The 20,402-nt window shown below is 38.6% G+C and overlaps 1 protein-coding gene across 2 annotated transcripts in view; it reads left to right on the top strand.

Moving 5' to 3' along the window:
• Window positions 1-237: 237 nt before the first annotated feature.
• The window catches only part of MED27 (mediator complex subunit 27), a 93,984-nt gene continuing 73,819 nt past the window's right edge, over window positions 238-20,402 (top strand). For both annotated transcript variants that reach the window (XM_059828863.1, XM_059828862.1), the window contains exons 1-2: window positions 238-443; window positions 3,142-3,286. In XM_059828863.1, the coding sequence (XP_059684846.1) occupies window positions 238-443; window positions 3,142-3,286 (351 nt within the window). The remainder of the gene's footprint in view (window positions 444-3,141; window positions 3,287-20,402) is intronic.

Below are 20,402 nucleotides of genomic sequence, written 5' to 3'. Positions count from 1 at the left end.
GAAATCCCTGCGGTCAGAAAAAGAGGATAAAAAGGCTTAAAACTGACCGGCTGTGCCGGGTGACCGGCCCCCCGCCCGCGGCAGCCCCTGAGGGAAGCGCCACTTCCCGCCCGGCCCCGCCGCTCGCCCCCGCCCCCCTCAGAGGCCGGACTACATTTCCCAGCCTGCCCCGGGCCACCGCGGCCTCGCCGCGCTCCTCACGGCCCGCCGGGGGGAGGCCGGGCCCGGCCGGCCAAGATGGCGGAGGGGGTGCTGAGCCCCGGGGTGAACCTGGAGGCCTTCTCCCAGGCCATCGCAGCTATCCAGGCGCTGCGCTCCAGCGTGACGCGGGTCTTCGACTGCCTCAAGGATGGGATGCGGAACAAGGAGACCCTGGAGGGTCGCGAGAAGGGCTTCGTGGCCGCCTTCCAGGAGAGCCTGCACTCCGTCAGCCGCGACCTGGGGTGAGCAGCCGGCCCTGAGGGGGCTTCCTCCCCCCCCGCCTCGGTGTGCAGCCGGGCCCGCGGCCCCAGCCCTGCGGCGTGGGGAGAGGGCTCCCGCGGTCCCCCGGGCCTGTCCCCTCGGAGGCGCCCGGCGGTGCCGTTTCCGCTCCCGGAGAAAGTTTTAGGCAAATAAATGCGCAAACGCCTCGGTTTATTCCTTCCGACGTCGTGCGCCTTACCCCTCCGTGGCGTTTCGTTCCAGAGCCTCCAAAGGGATGAGTGCTGCTCATAATGCTTACCTGCTTTTTGTTCTTGTTTCGCTTTAAAAAAGGAGCTGTGGGTGGGATTGCGTTGGCAAGGTGAATGGTTTTGGTGGCAGGGAGATTTTTCTCGTGTTTTTTGAAGTGTTTTTTTTTAAATAAACAGTTTTTAGGCTCTGATTATTTGGTAGCATCCAAGTGGTTCAAGAATGACCATTTTGTTACCAAAACTCGTCAGGCTGGCAAGTTAGTACCCATTAAGTATAGTTGTTTAGTGCCAGCAGGTGTGTTTCATGTAAACAGAGACGGACTGTGGAGGCTGATGGGCCATGTGGATCCTGCCAGAAGGCTGTTGGTTCACTTGTGTCCTCCTGGAAGCCATCAGTGCTGCCCAGGGAGGTGTCCAAGGGCAGGGCAAGCGCGTGAGCACATCTTCTGGGCTCCTGAGATTTAGGGTTCAGGGTCTTCCGAACAAGCCGTTTCTTGTTGGTAATAGGCCTTGCTGATTTTTAGTTTGTTCTGATCATGGTAATACAATTTGTTACCTACTTCTTCCCTGCTGTTGGGAAAGATGGTAGATAATGATGTTGTACACAGCTTTACAGACTTCTGTTGTACCCCTTTGGTTTTTATTGTTTTCAAGTTGAGGAGGCTTCATGGTTCCCTCCGTGGAAGCTGTGCCATTCCTTTGGTTATCCTTCATGTCTTGCTTGGTAGCTTTTTAAAGAATTATCTAGTATAACCCCGAAATCTTGTTTCCCGAACAGTAATAGATAGGTCAGACCCAACAGCTATCTTGTCTCATGTGTAGTATTTTACACTCCTCTACTTTACAGTGTATCAGTCCGGTGAAGTTCTTGTGCGATTCTTTGCAGTCAGTCCCTGTCCTTACTACAATACCTGAGAGTAGCTTCATCATCAAACTTCACCAGTTCCTTTTGCACCGTCTCTTCCACGCCATTAGTGGATATGCTTATCAGTGCTTTGGTGATCATTTCTTTCCTGATTCCCTGCAAGATAACTTTTTTAAAAAAGTGTCTTGGAGTATCTTTAAATTGTCTTTTTTGAAAAATAACTGCCCTAAAATATTATAGTTTATATAGTATCTAAGTGTTACGTATTCTGTTACATGTTTGAGAAGCACAGATTTCAAGTAGCAAGGGAATACTCCAAGATGTATTGAAGTTAATGGTATCAGTGGACTTTGGCTCACATAATGAAAAGTATTGACTGGGATCCCTGTTCAACAAATCCTTAGTTGATGTCTATTCACATTTATTGTATTCTTTTGTCAAGAAATAATTAAGCACTTTCATGAGTGTTCACAGCACCAGAGGCTTAGAAAGAATGTAGGCCATGGAAACTTGAAGGAATGGTGATTAATAAAGGAGAATTTTATGGTAGTAAAGTGTGGAAGTCTCTTAACCGTCAGTTCCCTGACCGTTGGCGTTTATTTTCGTAACCTTCATTAAATGCAAATTGAGATATTTGGGATTTTTCTTTACAGACATTTTCAGAAGTCACCCTTTTGAAGGGTCTGAATCCTGCTTTTAATCTAGTGGAAGTTTTGAAGTTCAGAGTAGGATGTAACGTTCAGAAGTTAAAGGGAAAGGCACCTGATTAGTCATGTCACTTGAAAAACTGCATTTTTTATCTGCAAAGTAGCCAGTCTTTCTTCTATAGCTGATTAATGCAAGTTTTAAAAATTGCTTAACTTTTGTTATTATTAAATGTAGTGTTTGACAAATGAGATATGAAGCAATAATAGATCATTTCACAGTGAGCTTTTTTTCATGGGAAAAGTGTGCTTGTTAGGCTTTAGTTGAGTATTTTATACATGTCTACAAATGTACAAATTGCTCATGGAAAAAAGAAGATGCTTCCTTGTCCTGAGAACTTGGAATGTCTATACTTAGAGTAATCACAGACTTTGCAGGACCATCTCCAGGCTGAGGACTAATGCCAGTTCTTCTATATATTTATAGGAGGACAACTTTAATTTCTAGATCATTTAATGAAATGATGAGGCATCTGCCTGCTTGATTGGTAAAAAAAATATTTCTAGTATTGCCCCTAGTATTGCAGCCAATGCTGAAGTCAGAATTTTGACGTTTCTGAGGGTATGCATTGCTCAGAAGGTGCCCTGGGTTCTGGAAGTGCTTGTGAACAGGACCCACCATAGTTTGACTCCTTCCAGGTTGTCTTACAAAGACTCCTGACTTGTACTTTCTCTCCTTAGAAGCACTGAGCTTAACAGCTAACAGACCACTTTAAATTGTTTGGGTAATGACAGTGACTAAGTTTGGGGTTTTTTATCAAATTGGGCATCTATTTAAAACTCACATAGGTATTAGATTAGAGTTCATGCATGATTGCTGCCCCTGCAGGAGGACTGTACATCTCAGATATCTGTATCTGCAGATCTGTCTTTAAAAAAATGCCATTCTGTTTTCTTTCAGTGAATTGGAGCGTCTCAGCAACCTAGTTGGTAAACCATCTGAGAACCATCCCCTGCACAATAGTGGACTGTTGAGCCTAGATCCTGTTCAGGACAAAACACCTCTTTACAGCCAACTTCTTCAAGCCTACAAATGGTCAAATAAGGTACAGAATCCATCCATGTAATTTAATTGTGTATTCCTACAGAATGTTTGATTTGTGATACAGTAGACCTCTGAGTGTTTGAGACTGTCAAAATCACTGAGTTTATTATGAAGGTGAGGGGCATTATACGTACCTAAATGTACTTTTAAGGGTAAAACCGGAGCTTTAATTGAGAGGAAACTTTTCTGTGATACTGAAGTGTGCCCTTGTTTTCAAAGGGGGTGTTAACTCCCAAGCAGAAGAATACTTTCCGTGTTAGCTGTTCAGCATCTTATATAGATACAAAATAAAAATATATTGTGTCCTTGCATCTGGCAGTAAACACTGTAGCAGAGGGCAGTGGGATGTTAGAGCAGAGAATCAGGAACTTCTGTCGCCTCCAAACCTGTTTCTGGGAAAGAAACATATAGGGAAGTTGTCATCATCAGAAATTTTGATGCCTTTCTATACCGTTTGCTGCCGCGACAAAAATTTACACCTGGTCTCAGGAGTAACTTTGTATTCAACAGCTTTGGCATGCCTAGTGTTTTCAGATTGTATATATTGCATTGAATTTTAAGTAATGTTTAAAAAAAAAGGCAGATAATGCAATTTTTTACATTTTTAAAAAATTCTTTTTATGTTGAAAGAAACTTCTTTCTCGTGAGCATTCAGTTCCATAAACCTGTATGCTGACTATATGTAGAGACAGAAATTGGGTAGGTATCTTTCCCACTCTGCTCTGAACATAGTCTCCTTGTGGGTCAAAAATATTCCTTTCCTTACATCTGATTTTATTAAATAAGTAAACACTGCATTATTGCAATTATTACTGGTCTCTTTCTGAGCATGCTTATTACTTTTTATAGAAATATTTAAATGAATACGTATTTAAAAGCTTTCTTAAAATTATCTTTGAAATACTAGTGAGCTGTTACAAAATGTAAAAGATGAATTAATTTCTGTTATGGTAATTGTTACTAGTGAGAGATTCCAGAGTTGTAGCTTTTAACAACCTTAGAGAAGACAGCAGGAGTAAGCAAGAATAAAAAATCTGAAAATATTTAAGGCATTAAAAGAAACAATTCCACTTTATTTATTGTGATATGTGAGCAAGGAAGACTTTCAGACCACACAAGTACTTCATAGGCAAATTCTTGTTACGCATTGAGCCAACCAATCTAATATGACTCAGATTTGAAATAGACTACTACAATAACGTTTGTATGAATACCCCAATAATGTTTGTGTAGTCACTTTCCAGAATACAAATATGTGTTAACGTCTTCTAAAATCAGCAGAATTCAGCATTGACAGAAGTTGGTATGGTTGGAAAATGGGGGACAAGAAGGATTTTTAAATGAAAACACGAAAAATGTTTCATGTTTGCTTGTTGTTTCTTGCTGTTAGCAGCAATTATTGGTACTGAAGAAAAAATAATTTGTTTGCTACTTTCAGAAAAAAACCTATCTGACATTTATACATGAAAACTTCTAAACTTGTAATGCAGTTAAGTCTTCAGTGATTTAATTACTACTTTAGGTCATTATCAGAGTAAACTCAGCTGGTAATGAAATAGCTTTGGCAGAGTTGTTCTAATGGAGTTTTTTATTAACTTAGAGTGTTATGGAGCTTTGAAGAGCATTTTTTTGTAATACTGGCTTCTGATTTCAGAAAGAGAAATTTTTAGCATCCTGTGCACTCATATACACAGTTAAATGCTCCAGGATAAAACTGGTGGTTTTTTTTCTTTTATCTTTGTTGTCTTTGACTTCTGTTTTACAACTACAATAAAAGATGCTGTTTAAGTTGTATTTAAATAGCTACTTTCTACCTAATGGTTCTTCTGAACTTTACTAGCATCCTTTCTAGGGTTTGCAATAACCAGCAGGCATGGATAGGTTGCCCCTGTACCAGCAGATGTGTTGCCTGTGTGAGGGTGTTAGCTGCTGGATTTACCATTAGCAGTGAAGACCCTATTGATGCTCATGTGAATTGTTGCTTAATTCTTCATTGCTAAAGCCACTTCTTGAATAAGTGTTATTTCATTGCATCTTTTGGCCGCCTTCTGTTCTTACTGTGTGTGTCTGGTGTTTTGCTTCAAAGGGACGATTTAGATGTGGTGATGTGTCAATACACTTTATGTCTGTCCGCATTTAATTTTTAATTTGTGACCCCTTTGTGGCTTGCTTGCTTGTATTTTTGATGAGCTGAGATAAGGGCATTTTCCTCTCTCTTTGATTGTTCATGCATTACTGATGGCATGAATGGCCTCACGGCTGCCAGGGGAGGATAGTTTTGGGGCTATGGTGCAATTCCAAAAGAACATTAATGAAATATAGGGAAAATGAGTAGACAGACTTTCTGTTGCGTGTTTCAGTACATTCTGTTTATTTTTAAAACATGGGGAGACTGGTAATAGTTGCCTGTAGGACAATTATAAGTAAGGTCGGTAATAATAACTGGGCTAGCTCATGAGAAGCAAACTATTGTTCAGTATATCAAAGCACTATACATAGTACTGTATACATTTAAAAAAAAAAGCTTTGCTGCACTATGTTTTGTCTAAAATTGAAAGAACAATTAGAGGCCTGAAATGGTAATTCTTAAAAAGCCCACAACACCAAAAACCCAAACCAAAAAAAACCTCCAGCATTTCAAAAGTTATCCTATATAATAGTCTGTTTGTTTAAAAACTGAGATTTTTTAATTGGTCCACTTATTTCCAAAGCAGAAACACTGATATGATAGTCTCAGCCAGTTTTTGGAGAATATAGTGACAGTAACCTTCCAAATACTGTAAACTGCATGAAGCTCTTTAAAGCATAGTACTACCAAATTGGTTCTTTTTTTAGTGTATAAATGTACCTAAAACTTAAGTGATTTGTAAATCTGGAGGTGGATCATATCTACCTATGTGACTCTTACTTTTTCTGGCAAAATTGGTTGCACAAGTAATAGCTTGTTTAGTTTTGTTTTCTTAAATTTCACCTGAAGCTGTATTAATCATGGTTCCTTGTGGTTCACGAGATACTGGTTGTTAGAACAGTTATTTATATTTGTGGCTTTGTTTTGATGCTGGGTCAAGCAAATGCCCGGTTTTGATATGGTGGTCTTGGATGCATGAACAAGCTTTTTGGGTTAAGTAGCAGTGCTGGCTGCAAAGTGTAGTGAAAGTCATACAGACATAAACAGAAAATTCTCTGTTTAAGATGTGAATGGTAACATTGGAGATTAGACTTACTTGACACTTTTCAACTTGTTTAATTTACCACAATTAATACTTGCAGCTGTGGCTGGTTATGTGTTGTGAGAAGACCCACTTTTAGGTGTGAATTGACTGATCTAACTCTTTGGCTTAATGCGGTAGAGATGGGTTGCATTTAATTGTGATGTCAGAGATATTTGCCCCAACCCTTATTTTACTGCTCCTGTGAGTCACAACACTAGTTCCCCTGTTTCAGACTATCTGAAGTTTGCCTGCTCCAGGGGTACAGTGGGAAAAGTGAAAACTTTCCTTATGGAAGTGTGTTATCTTGGCAGTACTTGTTATTTATTAGCACCTGCTATCCTGATATTTACTTACTGTAGTTTACCCAATAGTTTTGCAGATGGTGAAGTTGTCCATGTAATGGAAGCAGCTGTTTGGGAACGCAGCAGCTTGTCAAATGCATTAATTACATACACATGCAGCTGTAAAGGAACTTTACTTTCCCAGGTGTTTAACAGAGCTCACAAGCTATAGCTGAAAAACACAGGAAGTTCAAGTTGATCTTACTGCAAGCAAGAGCTAAATGTTTTTTCTCCTTTGCTTTAGCTTCTTTTATGTATCAGTAAAAATCATACAAGTAAATTACTTTGACTGTGGGGTGTATGGAGGCATGTAGTAGCCATGGAACAATATTTAGGTCTACTTGATAATTTTTTTCCCCTCCTCTTCAATTTTATTTAAGAAAAGAGGTTTTCTTCATTACAGTTGAAGTGCTGTTTTCCAGAAGGCTCTATATGTGGCCTTTAATGTAATACTGAAGGTAGAATATTCGATAAGACAAAAAAGAGCTATCATTCTGTATGGTTAATGCAGATAAAGTATTATTGGTAAGTTAGGAAGTCTGTAGAAATCAGTAGTGGTTTGGTTTTTTTTTTAACATGGACTGTCTCTGTCTAGTTATTGTAGTTGATTTCTGGTTTTAGTAATGATGTACTTCTCGATCATTGTAATATGATTGTTGTGTCTGAGCATCTGAAATCTAAGATGACGGTAGCAGTGGGAATGGTTTCTGGTTTGTATGGGCATGGCCTGATACTACTTGGAAGAGTCAGGACTGGACTTGCTGGGTGCTGCTGCCTTGCCTCTCGTTACCAGGTGCTTGCTGCTTGCATTATATTGGAATTCACAGGGAAACTGCCGCAGGGGAGAATGCATTTGCTGTAAGTTTAGATGAAAGGGATTGTTAAAAGTTAGACTGAAATACTGATTAAGTTCTGATTTAATTTTTTTTTTTAAAATGTGACCTTACAGTTGTGACAGAGCAGTGGCAGAAGTCACTTCTGTTGCTCTTTAGGACACTTCCATAGCAAGTGCCCTTACGCGGGCCTTCCTTGTTCCTGGCTGCTTCTCGTTTTCTGCAGTAGATGAGACCATGATCTCATGAATAAAAGCATCATTTACTAAGCAATTGTTTGTTTCTTGATATTTGTTCTCAATGCTGGGTGACAAAGGGGTTTTGTGGGGGAAAAAAATATTGTTGATGATGTGATTAAACCAATGTTATATACTTATCCATACATAAAATGTTTAATAAAGCTTGTGATGGTGTGGTTGCCGGATCCAGCTATAGTAATGCTGGCAGTCAGGGTAGATGTAGGTTTTTGGAATCCAAGAGTTTGAACTCATTCTTTGAGTAGTATGAACTTTTGTTTTCCATCTGCTGCTTTAGTGAGGTTATTTATTGCTTGTAGTATGTATTTGTTCGTCCTCTTTGCCCTTGGCAAAGCATTTGTATACCCTAGCCCTGTGCATGCCCGAGGCAGCGTCTGTTGAGGTGTTTCCATTGGCTCCAGTGGAACAGAAAATATTCAGTGTATTGTGTGTCCACTGAGCAAGGGAAATGCTTTTGTAGGGCAAGTTTCCCCTCTCCTCATGTGGTGCTGTCAGGTAGTCCATGCCCAACATTTGAGCTTTAATCACTGGTAGAGATTTTTTGTTTATTTGCTTTTGTTTGTTTATTTGCAGAGTATATGCAAAATAGATCAACTACCAAACCAATGCTGTAGAATTACTCTTTCTACCAGACTTAAGAAACGTTGAGTTAGTTGGATAGCCGCAAACTGTCTTCCCCGAGTTGCTGAGTGATGGCAGTATTAGCAGAGTTTACTTGCCCAAGTGAAAATACTGTCTTCTATAAGTTGTTTCCTTTTTCTTCTTTTCCTTTCTTTTTTTCTTTTTTCCCCCCTTTGCAGTGAAGAGTTTGTTTTCAGACTTTCAAATAATACTATTAACAGCAGTGAAAGTGGGGGGAATTTAGAACAGTTGTAGTCTTGAACAGGTGATGTTGTTTTATGTTTTTTCCTTGACTTTAACTTCAGTGAAGCCAGTGTTACATGCTCTACTGTTTTCAGAGTTGCATTTGTCTGTTTGCTATATTCCAATTCCAGCGCTTCCGTAGTTTGAACCTGTGTGGGTGGGTGTATGTGAGTGGTGGTGGTGGTGTTTTATCATCACGAGGTGGTACTTAAAAAACATGGTAACAGTGTGTTTGGGAAGGCTGTTACCTACCACTTCAAGCAGAAAGCAAAAAATCAACTTTTCTCATTTGGTGACTCTCTGGGTGAGGAGGATTTAGATCAAATTATTTAATTTACTCATCTGTGAAAAGAAGATTATGGCAACTTGCATAAACTTTACAGTATCAGTGTACTGTAAATATTCCAAGTGAACAAAGCAGGACAGGAGTTGTCATAAATTTTTTCAAAAGTAATACACTGGCACAAAAAGTACAAAATGAAAAAAAATTACTGTTGATCTGCATGTTGAAATACACTAAACAGTATTTGGATTTAAATTTGTTACTTTATAGCTTCCTTTTATTTTTACATAAATTTAAAATCGAACTGTTGAGATAATTACCATTAATGAGTTAAAATGATTTTCTGTCACATGACAGAAGAGAAAAGGAATATATAGGTTTTGTTTATTAAATTATTTTGATGTGTTCCGGGATAAATTATTTGTATAAATTGTGTTTGTTGTAGGTCTCAAAAAAGAAATCAATAGAGGCTGTAGAGAAAGTCCAGACTTGTTATGACTGCCCTTGGTAGCTTAGTATTGATTAGACACAAATATTGAGTTTAGTGACAATAAATGACATTAAATGTTAGCCATAATAGTAGAGGAACGCTGTTGAAGTATGTTTTTTTTTTTTTGGTTCAACTTGATTGTAAAATGAAGTGTTCATTCCAAGGAACATTAATTTTAAATTTTGCATGCGCTCAAACATTTTGAATTTAATGTAGTTTTACAGTAGCATGGACAATGTAACTGAATTATTATGTTGGCAGTTCTTTGGAAGTTCAGGCAGGTGGCCAAGATTTTGTCCTTTCAGGACTTTTTTCTACAAAAATGCGGTGTTGTAATATTGTGACATACCGTTGCATGGAGATCCAGCTTATTTATCCACCCAAATTGGGAAACATATTCTTTTCAGGTGTAGTGTAATATCAGTGACAGACATATGGCATTGAGAAAAACTGTATCATGGTAACTGGATCATCTGCTTGCCCAGTGCTTCTAGAGGTTGCTTTTGAAGATGTCCTGTGCTTGCTGGGGTAAGAGTGGGAAGGTTAGTGGTGCAGCTTGAGATACTGGTATTCTCCGTGAACAGGAGCTCTGAAGAAATTACTTAGAGAAAAGATTTGAAGTGACCAAAATCCCTTGGTTTGCTCACGGAAGGGAACCAATGAAAAAATAAAATAAGATTTTAATTGAAGCAAAGTGACAAGTCCCTGCAAGGATATCTCTGTTGCACTCTGAAGAGCACATTTTAATCTGCTTTGTAAGAGCAGAATCAGTGCTTCATAGAGGCTGCCAGAGTGCAACGGTGCTTAGGGATTACCGGCTGTGGACTCCTTTCCTGTGCAGGTGAACCATGGGAGTTTATATTCCTGTCACTGGAGAAATGAATGATACATGAACTGGTGTTTCCTTGTACACGGGGCACAAAATAGGAGCTGGGCCACCTGGATTCTATTCTTGCTTTTCTTACTAATTTTTCTTGTAACCTTGAACAAGATGCATGATTTTTCTGTGCCTCATTTTTCTTACAGATAAAATAGGATAATAATACTTAACCTACTTCTTGGGAAAGTTTCTAGTCTAAATGTGTCTCAAGTGCATTGGGTTCTTTGGACAGAAATGCTTTGTAGATGCCAAGTATTATAGAGCTAGTGACTAATGTTGTTTGCCTGGCAGTCTGGAAAAATGCCTTTTATGGGCTTTTAATTTTGTGCGATTTTAGGCAAATGTTTTGGTGAAATGCCCTTGCTGTTCAGAATTACAGTAATGTTCATTTTTTTCCCCCCTTTATTTCTTTTTAAATGTGTCTAGGAAACAGGTGGTTACCTCTCTGCCTCCAACTGCCATGGTTATTAATTATTGCTCAGTTGTCTGCCTGGAGAATAATGAGTTTTATTATTGCAGAGTAGATTTTTAGTGATCAACTATGACAGGGGTGGCAAATTGAGGTAGTGTGCAAATTATCCTTGATATTACGGTTCTATGGGAAAAAGCACTGGAAAAGCTATGAGGAGGAAAAAAAAGCTTGTACCAAAATGTAAGGGGGGGTGGGGGGGGGGCAGGAATTGCAATAGTCTAAGTATACTTTACTGGAGAAGAAAAAAGGTGGGACAAGAAATTTTTCTGAGGGTCTCCAAGCTATGCAATGATAGTTTAATTAAAAAAAAAAAGTGAATATAGTGAGAGGGGGAAAAACAGTAAAAAACCATAATGAAAACAGGGAAGCTTATAATAGCAGCAACAGTAAAAGCAAAGGCAGAATCACCAGCCGCTGTGTGTTGGATGGGTTTTATTCTCTCTAGAGATCCTGCCTAAAGCAGCCTCTGGGGGTGTTGGAGATGGATACCACCAGTTATGTCCATCTTTTTTTGGAGGGTGCATCTTCCCTCCTCAGCTGGGCATCCCTGGAATCTGCAGCTCTTGGGTTCTTGTGTTTCTTTGTCTTTGATTCCTATGCTGGTTTTGAACAAAAGTCCAGCCCAGGGCTATCCTAACTATTTTATTGTTACCATATATAACTATGAAAGTGTTTTTGGCACCTAATAATTGGAACAAAAGGAAATGAAAATTACCGGTTTCTTTTTTCTTTGCATTACTGATAAGATGCTATGGCAGGTGAGAATTTGCCACATTTGCCACCTTGTGCCAGTATAATTCCCTTGAAGGTTAGTTGAATTTCATTGACATTTCAGTGGCCTGAGTTTAGCTTCTTACTTCAGGAAGAGAAGAGTGATGATGAGTACCTTTGTTGCTTAAAAAAATATCAGAAATAATTAGCCTTTGATTCAGGCTTGTTATGTAGTTGGATGCTTTATATCTATGATCTTCCCAGAGTTGTTACAGTAATAATTAACACTAGGATGTTATTGTGAAATAAGGTTATGTGTGTCCAAACAGAATTTGCCTTTCTTACTGAATTTTGCTAGAATACATTGTTTCAAATCTGAAGCAGCTTGAGAGCATGATGTGGTGTTTTTCTATTGTTGTGCCTGGTGTTTGTTGTTATTCAACAGTATTTTTCAAGGCTCTGATCAAAATAATGCTGTAAGCTGCACCAGTCTCACTTTTCCTAATTATGGGAAGTGATATATCAATACACACTATTATAAATCACAGCCCCCTTGTCAGCTGGTGGGAATTATTTAATGCTTTGCAACACCTTTATTTGTTAATGAGTGGGTTTTTTTCCCCCCTGTTTCTTTGATAAGTATTAATGTTCTAGCTGTTAGCCTATTTCAGGATGGAAATGATTGACGTTGCTCTATTTTAACCAAAACACTTCTGCCCACTCCCGGTTCTTCCTCCCCGAACTCCTTTTTTTCCTCTGCAAGAACTCTTCATGCAGTTCATGTTGGATGGCTGAATTACGTAATTTGTAAGTCAGTGATCACTTTCCCTTTCTAAGCTGTATAATGTGCTCATCAAACCAAATTGGTTAAAACTGCATTGCTTTGTATTAGTAACAGACTTTGAATCAAAGTAAGTCATGCACAGGCACAGAAATGCAGTATGTAGCTGAATAAGTCATGGTACTACCATTAATCAGAAGAAAAGGCTTTACTTTTAAAAGTTGAGAAATAGAACAAAGTATAACTGGAAATCCACGTTGTCTAGAGATTAATTGAAGAATATGTAGGACTGTAGAACAAGAAGCTCATTGTAAGAAACCCTCAGACCCAGCACTCCTTTGAATTTCATATTTGCCTGTTATCTCAGCACTTGGTGGCTCAGACTGACTTGCTACTGGTGATGAAAGCCTGACTTATCTTCCAGTGGATGGTGGCCACCATGAAAGCACAGGGGATGTTTTCAGAGACACAAAATTGTGTCTCACTTTCTTTGAGGCAAATTAAAGATGTTTGTAAAGCATTTGGGGACCTTCATATGAAGGGCATTCAAGGAATATGAACACTAATAATAAAATAACTGATACAGGTGATAAGCATCCCATTGGTATTCTTTATATGGAAAAGTTGGGGGTTTTTTTATAGCTTCTAGAGGAAATCAAATAAAATGGAAAATTTAATGATGTCACCTTGTTGCTCTCCACTATTGTTGTTGTCAGATCTTTTAGTGTGACTGTTATTTGGGGTTTTTTTAATGCAGAAGTGTGCTTATCTCTAATTTTTTGTGAGTTCTCTTTTGGAGTTACTAAAGTTCACAGTTACTAAAGTCACAGCCCCCTCAGTTCAGAGTGATTTAATTGTTTGAATTGCATATAAGCAATATTCAATTATTCCCCATTGTATCTTAATTGATACTGCTGATAACTGGACTACAAAACATGGTAATTGCCTAAAAGCTAATAAAATTGAAAGTAGTCTGTGTAAGGAGCTGTATATAATCAAAGTGCAGTTCAGAACACTGGTTTGGCTACTGCTTCATGGAAATGTACATTTGGCAAAAATGTGGCAGCAGTTTTTTATTCAGCAGTAGTTAATACTGAGCTTCCGGTGTTGAAGGCATGTAACCCAGAAGGTCTATGGTGATTCTTGAAATCTCTTGCCTTTTGGGGTCAATGCATACTGATTTTTATTTTCCTGGGAGGAAAGAATAATCCTGCCCTGCAGGAGTGGTGTTGTTTTGTGGCTCTGATGCTGTGACAATTGAAGAACGTGAATAAGAAATTGCAGACCACAACATCAGTACCATTACTGTTCACATCTGTGCCCGGTTTTTGGTTTTAACATAAATAGAAGTGTATTGGAAAAGATGTGCAGTTGATCTCGGATGACCTTTGCTCTTTCCAAAATACTCCTGTTAATAAAATAAAATTTTGCTTGATAATTCGAAGCAAGTTGTCTGTTCTCCCCAAAGTTGTAAGATTTCGCTAATAACGTTAAGCAAGCCATTAAGGAAGTCAACACTTTGCAGTAGATGTGGTCATTTTACATTCTTCTGAAAATGTTGCATTTTGCAGGTGAACTTTCTTTCAGATCTGGCCAGACATCTGACCAAGTTTTTAGGGATACTTGAATTTGGTGTTCTGCTTTCTGCAGGAGCTCTGATGAATGACTCTTCTATAGAAAACCAAGACTTTGCTTCTGCTGTAAAATACTGCCTCTTGAGAAATGGGCTTGGGTTTTTTTTCTCCCCCCTGACCCTTGTAATTGTATTCTTGGGTCAGCTGGGAGTAGAAATGTGGAAAAACAATATTCTAAACGTGGTACTAGGAATTGTAGCCTATATAACTTTATGTCTGACTGTCAGGTTTGTTCAGTAGTTGCAGAAACATATCTTGGCTGTCCTAGAAGTTTGAGTAGTGCCACAGTCAGGCAGGTTTTGGGGGTTGGTAGGAGACTAGAGACGAGAATGAACTTTGCACTCAGAGCTCCTTCACTCCTAACTCCATTTGTTGTTGGTACATCTTCTTGGTGTGAGCTAGCATTTAAATCGATTAAAATCACAGAATCACTAAGGTTGGAAAAGACCTGCAAGATCATCAAGTCCAACCTTAAAAAAGATTTTAAAAAAAAATAAATCCTGAAGTTCTGGAGATAAAGATGGCTTATCAGTACATGTTACTATTTTCTCTGCCGTGCAACTTTAGCCCAAGCATGTATAGCAGTTCATTTTATCTAATTTTAAATGCCTGAATGTAAGGCTTCCACTTGCACAAGAAACAAGGAACATGAATAAAATCTTTTAGCCACGGACATTTGTTCAGTTACAGCATACCTAGAAAAAGATGTCCTTTGAATTAATAAAAGAAGCTTTAATGAAAGCTGATTGATTCTACCAGGTGCTAGTCTTTCACATTTTTGATCTTTTCACAGAAAGATCAAAAGTTTATGTATTCTGAGCAGCAGTTATCTTGTTGTGCTCTTTTGTAAGGTTCTCGGCTTAGTGTGAAGCATTCAATTATGCTTTGGTGCTCCACTGAGTTTGCTGAGAACTTAAGTACTCAAGTTTAATGCCTTAAGCTAGACCATGTAAGTAATCTGAAAGCTGAAATAGCGCCGTTGCATGCTTGTCTGGTGTCTTAGTGAGTTAAAAAAGCATTTCTTGGAGCGTGCATTTTTTTACGTGCTTATGAATTGGCTTGTTCCCTGATACCTCTTCTTCAAAGCACATGTACTGACAAGCTGACAGTAATAACTAATACACTTATTGGGTAGAATTAGTATATATCATTACTATGAGAAGTAACAAACATGTTGAAACGCTGAGGGTTTTTTCAAGACTTCTTTGGATCTAGTTGGAAAACAGAGTATAATGGCTACATCTTACAGCATGTAATAAAATCCCAGGGGACTTTGATGTTCAGAGTCGTGCTTTGGAAAAAATAGTTCTAATCAAAATCAGCACCAGCATTGATTAATCTGGTGGTTGTATTTGGATCCTCTAAGCTTCTGTAACTGGCAGCGATGTAGTATGAGAGGTGCTCTGTATACTGCGTGGGCCATTGGACACAAAGGAATTGTATCTAGATATGACATTTTACAGTATAATGTAAAATAGATGTATTTACTTCTCATTATATGAAACTGCAATTCCTCTGGGAATCGCTACTGAAAATACCCACTAAAAGGCTCCTAGGATCTGCAAGCATGCACAAAAAGGAGCTGTATGCATGTACTGTTACTCGCAAGTGGTGGGTTAAAGTGAATGACTTTAATCTTTTCATGTCAACAGCAATTGAGTGTATCTTCCTTATTGCAACATCCTGTTACTGCTACAGAAGATGCAGAGAACGTGGACTACAGCAGAAAGTGTCCTCAGGTGTCTTTAAACTGTTTTAAGCTGCCCATGGTTTGAAAATATTCAAGAATCTGTGATATGAGCTGTTTGACATTTTTGCTATTCCAAATGCTCACAGGAATAAATCTACATAAAGCCTCTTAAAAATCAGAGAGTCTTTGCGACAACGTCTGGAATCTCAGAATGTTACTTTATTTCTCTCTTTTGGCTGACCACCACAATAAAACAGCTGAATCAAGTACGTTCTTTTATGTATAAAATACATTTTTTGGGTCTTGACAGCTTGTTTCCAGTTTTAGTCTAATTCAGTTTGAAACAGCTGTTCCTAATCTCTGCAAAACAGTTTCTTGATGGAAATCATGACATTCTCAACTACTGCAGTGTTACTGGGCTCTATCTCATTTCAGAAGTTGGCTTTTCTTCATGTTAAAAGAATTCTTCATTCAGAGAAAATGTCACTATTGTATCAAATAAGCTGCAGTTAAAAGAATAATAGCTGCCTCCTCCCCCCAAGGTTATATCTCAATGAGGTTGGAGATATGTTTCTCTTCCTACATGAATTTTAAGAAAAAACATCACTATGTATTTTACCATTAGTTAGATTTTTATTCTGATGTTCCCTGCCCTACCCATATGCTTTCAGTTGGGTTCTATTTAGAGTTTTGTCTGCAGTTGTCTCTGCACTCAGACTTAACAATTTCTCTGGCTTGCCTTATGGTTCAGTTTTACTCTGGAGTCAAATCTTGTATTTTCAGAATTTTCAGTGTAGCATTTTCAGTTTGCACAGTGCCATCTTTTTTTTTTGGTTGGCTGCACTGCTTGGTGCCTCTTCCAAAGCTGTTTGTAGAGATTTCATAGATCACAGAGCCGATCAAGTCTGTAAGCTCTCTTGTGCTCGATAAAGCAAAAGCTAACCCTTCATTTCCAATTTTCTGGTTCTTTTGGACAACCTAGCATGTAATATGGGGTGAAGTTAATGACTTTCAGCATAAAAGAACTTGCTGTCTAGTTGACTGTGTGGCCCCAAGTGAATGATGATACTGTGTGTGGACTCTTCATTTCTAATGGTGGGGCTGAAGGTTTCAGGAGTGGCAGTGTTGCCAAGTTTATAATGGGACTGGAGGGACTCTGGACTTGAGCATCCTGTTCCTCTCTGTCCTTAGTTTGCTGGATGAGGTTTCACAAGTTACTTTGTTATGCATGTCTTTGTTTATCCATCTATAAAATTAAGGTTGTGCTACAGGGTAAGTAGTCTGAGAAATCTAAGAGAGACGGCTGCATAGAGTAGGATCACTAGTGGTTGCTGATCTTGCTTCTGAGCTCACTATGGACGAATACCATCCTGAAGCCTCTTTTGGGTTTTTTGTTAAAGCACAGTTTATCAGCTGAAATAGAACTAACATCTAACATGACACGAAAGCTTTACTACTTAAAGAGCTGTTAAATATGTTTTCAGTTTCAAATTCAACATTTTGCCTGGCAAATACTTCAGAGTGTTTATCATTTTCCTTGCATGTGGATTTTTTTTTTCCCACAGTCTAAAGAACCTGACTTGGGGCTGCGTTAGGATTAAGTGAGATTACTAGCATCTTCTTTCCATCGCTCTTGTGTACCTTGTATGAATACATCCTAATAACTATTGATATTGCATTCATCCTGCAAGAAGCTAAGACCTTTAGTGTCTGCTGATGCTGCAGTTTTGATGATGTGTTTTTCTTGCAAGTAAAATCAATTGAGACAAATCTTGGTAACTCTTACAGCAAAATAAAATGACTATGCCAGGCAGCCCTTGGAAGTTTTTTAAGTATGGGTATGCTCTTAGATCACATATACAGGGTTGTTCTGGCAGAATTGATTGGCTGATCTACTAGATTTAAAGGTCAACTGTAATCACATTTCAGGAAGATTGAAGAAGATATAAAATTGCTACTATGCTTTTCTGGGTCATATACCTGCTTCTGGTGCTCTTTGCTTTTCCCCTGTACATCTTAATTTACTCAGCTAAAGTGTCGATACATAAAGGGCACAAGTCAATGTGCTTGCTTTCTCCTGTCGATGAGGGAACTAGTTAGTTGTATTTCCTCCAAGGCAATACCTTCCCCTGGAAGACCTGAAGCAGAGAGGAGGAGTCCGCTACACTCTACAGAAATGGAAGAAACAAATCTCTCTTTCAGGTGGAGGCTGTGACGGAAGCTGCAGTCTAGCCGTCTTGTTAGATGATCTGTTCAGATCTGCAGCTCTGTTGCTAGAGTTGATGCATCCAAGGGATGATATTGCCCCTTCAAAGTGCAGCACAGATGGAGGAGAGAGACAGCATAACCCTTTTAATGGGTGGAGACCTTTGATTGTGGGGAATCAAAAGAACGTCTCATTAATAGTGTTTTATGTGGCAGCTTGGTATTATACAGATGTCCATAGAGACCAAGCAGCTTTGGAATATTACATTTTGTAAATATGGTGTTTTAAAGTCATATTTCCATGTAATAGGCAACCATATCTGCATACAGAGGTGGATAAATTTCTCATTAATTTTTTTCAACAACCTAAACGAGACAACTGCTTTGCTGTAGCAGGTTGCATGAACTAAAAGCAGCAGGGACATAGAACGTTCACCTGCTCAGACACAATAAATTTTCCCTGCAACAAAGCAAAAGGAGTCCTGAGATGAAAAAGGGGTCGATGGGGGGAAAAATAAATTTAATTTAAGTTGATAAACCAACACACATTCTTCAAGATTTTTCCCTCGTGAACCATATTATTGCTATATTAATTTGATAGGACTTTGTTCATTGTTAAGTTTTGCTCTTTTCCTGTACTGATAAACTTGCTGTCCTTTTGTGTGGATCTTCCGTAGGGCGACAGAGGAGAGAGAGTTTAAAATGGAATAGACTTTAATGGCATGGGGACTGTTCCTGACTCAGAGAATACTGCATTGCAAATGCTTTTAGCTAATCTTCAAACAAATTTCCAAGTAACTTTATGATTTTGTGTGGCTAGTAAATGCATATTTGATGATGGTCATGCTATAGTAAGGGTTTTGTTGTGTTAATAGTGCATGGAAAGATTGCTCCTTCTAAGAGTCACTATCCCCCCAAAAGTCTGTTGTAGGGAATGTTATTTGTTACGAAGGTTATTTGTAGTAGAACTCCCAGAGTCTAAACTGACTCAGAGTACTGTCCTTAGTGCGTTTTCATATGTGCTAACTTGCAAAATGTAGTCATTCCCAGATGTGTAGAAATCAAGGGTCTGTGGCTTTTCTGTAAGCATCCATGACCTGCTTTTAAAACAGACACTGACATACAGCAGTGTCTGAAGACTCTGCCTCAGTGGACTGAGGAGACATTTATTGTGCATTTATTTAAGGTGGCCTTTTTCTTGCTCTGGCCGTCTAACTTGAGTATGCGTTTTGCTTCGTCAGCCACAATGTGAAGTCTGGGAAACGAATGTCTCATGTTCACTACACTTTTATGGTAAATACGGAAAAAATATTTTTTAAATAAATAATGGACCACACAAAGTTTTCAGAGGCTTGCATGATCAAATCAGAGTAGCAGCAAATCCTTTGTGATTTTCCCAGTGACTGATGAAGTCAAACAGTGGCTTGACTGACTGATTTGGTTTTTGTTTTCTTGCAAGTTGCTTAAATCTGTATTTTTATTTTTTTTAACCCTTGATGATGTCTGCCTTAATTAAAAGGGTTCTTATGGAAACAATGAATTTTCTACAGTAATGCGTGTTTGGTAATGGAAATTTGATTGCTCTTTTTATTGTTCGCAGTTGCATGTCATCCTGATCAGTAGATTAGAAAGACATTATTGCAGGGACTTCAAAGTGGTTAAAAACAAGAATACATGATATGTTCATGAAGCTTCCAGGTTACAAGGAATTGTCAAGTTATAAAAGAGTGCTTGCACGTGGAAGAGAGTTTGCAAGGTACAAAAACCTGTTAGCAGGAATGTTAGTCATGCAAACTTTATGCCTTTTTCTCCTTTTGTTTTCCCTTCAAATCGCAGGGCTTTAGCATCCCTCCTTTATTCAGCTTGGTAATTGTAGCAGCAGATTGCTGTTTTGAATGAAAACAGTTTAATATAGGATCCATCAGTTGCCAACATAAAATACCCATTAGAAAAGGGGAAGAAAAATCCCTTTATTACCAAGAGTGTTTAAGCAAATTAGGTATTTGATCAATCTCAATCGTTTGCTTTGTTGAGAAGAGCAATACCAGTAGCAGCAGTCATGGCAGGCAAAATACTGTGAATATACATGCTGGTAATTAGGTTCTGTTCTAATTCTTGTTGTACAATATATTAAACAGGCTTAAGTCCAGAATAACAAAAATGTATTTTGAAAGAATCTTCCTTAAAACTAACTTACTTTAATTTCTTACCTGATTATTACTTTAAAGAACAATAATATTTGGTTGCTCAATGAGAGTGAAAATAAACTTGTGCTTTCATGTTTCTTTTACAAACTAAACACAAGTGCAGTCAGTTGTGTTTTAATGGTGACTTCTTTCATAACGCTGCTGAGCTTACGCCTTCATCAGTGATCAGAGAGTACACTATCCCTGCACTTTGGAAATGCTTCAGACCAATTTATTCCCCAGTTGTTTTGAACTCCAGTTGTCATCTGTAACGACAT

Source organism: Gavia stellata, chromosome 24 (assembly GCF_030936135.1).
Source record: "Gavia stellata isolate bGavSte3 chromosome 24, bGavSte3.hap2, whole genome shotgun sequence".
Classification (NCBI taxonomy): domain Eukaryota; kingdom Metazoa; phylum Chordata; class Aves; order Gaviiformes; family Gaviidae; genus Gavia; species Gavia stellata.
The sequence above is the reverse complement of the archived record's forward strand: the minus strand, read 5'-3'. Positions and strand labels throughout refer to the sequence as shown.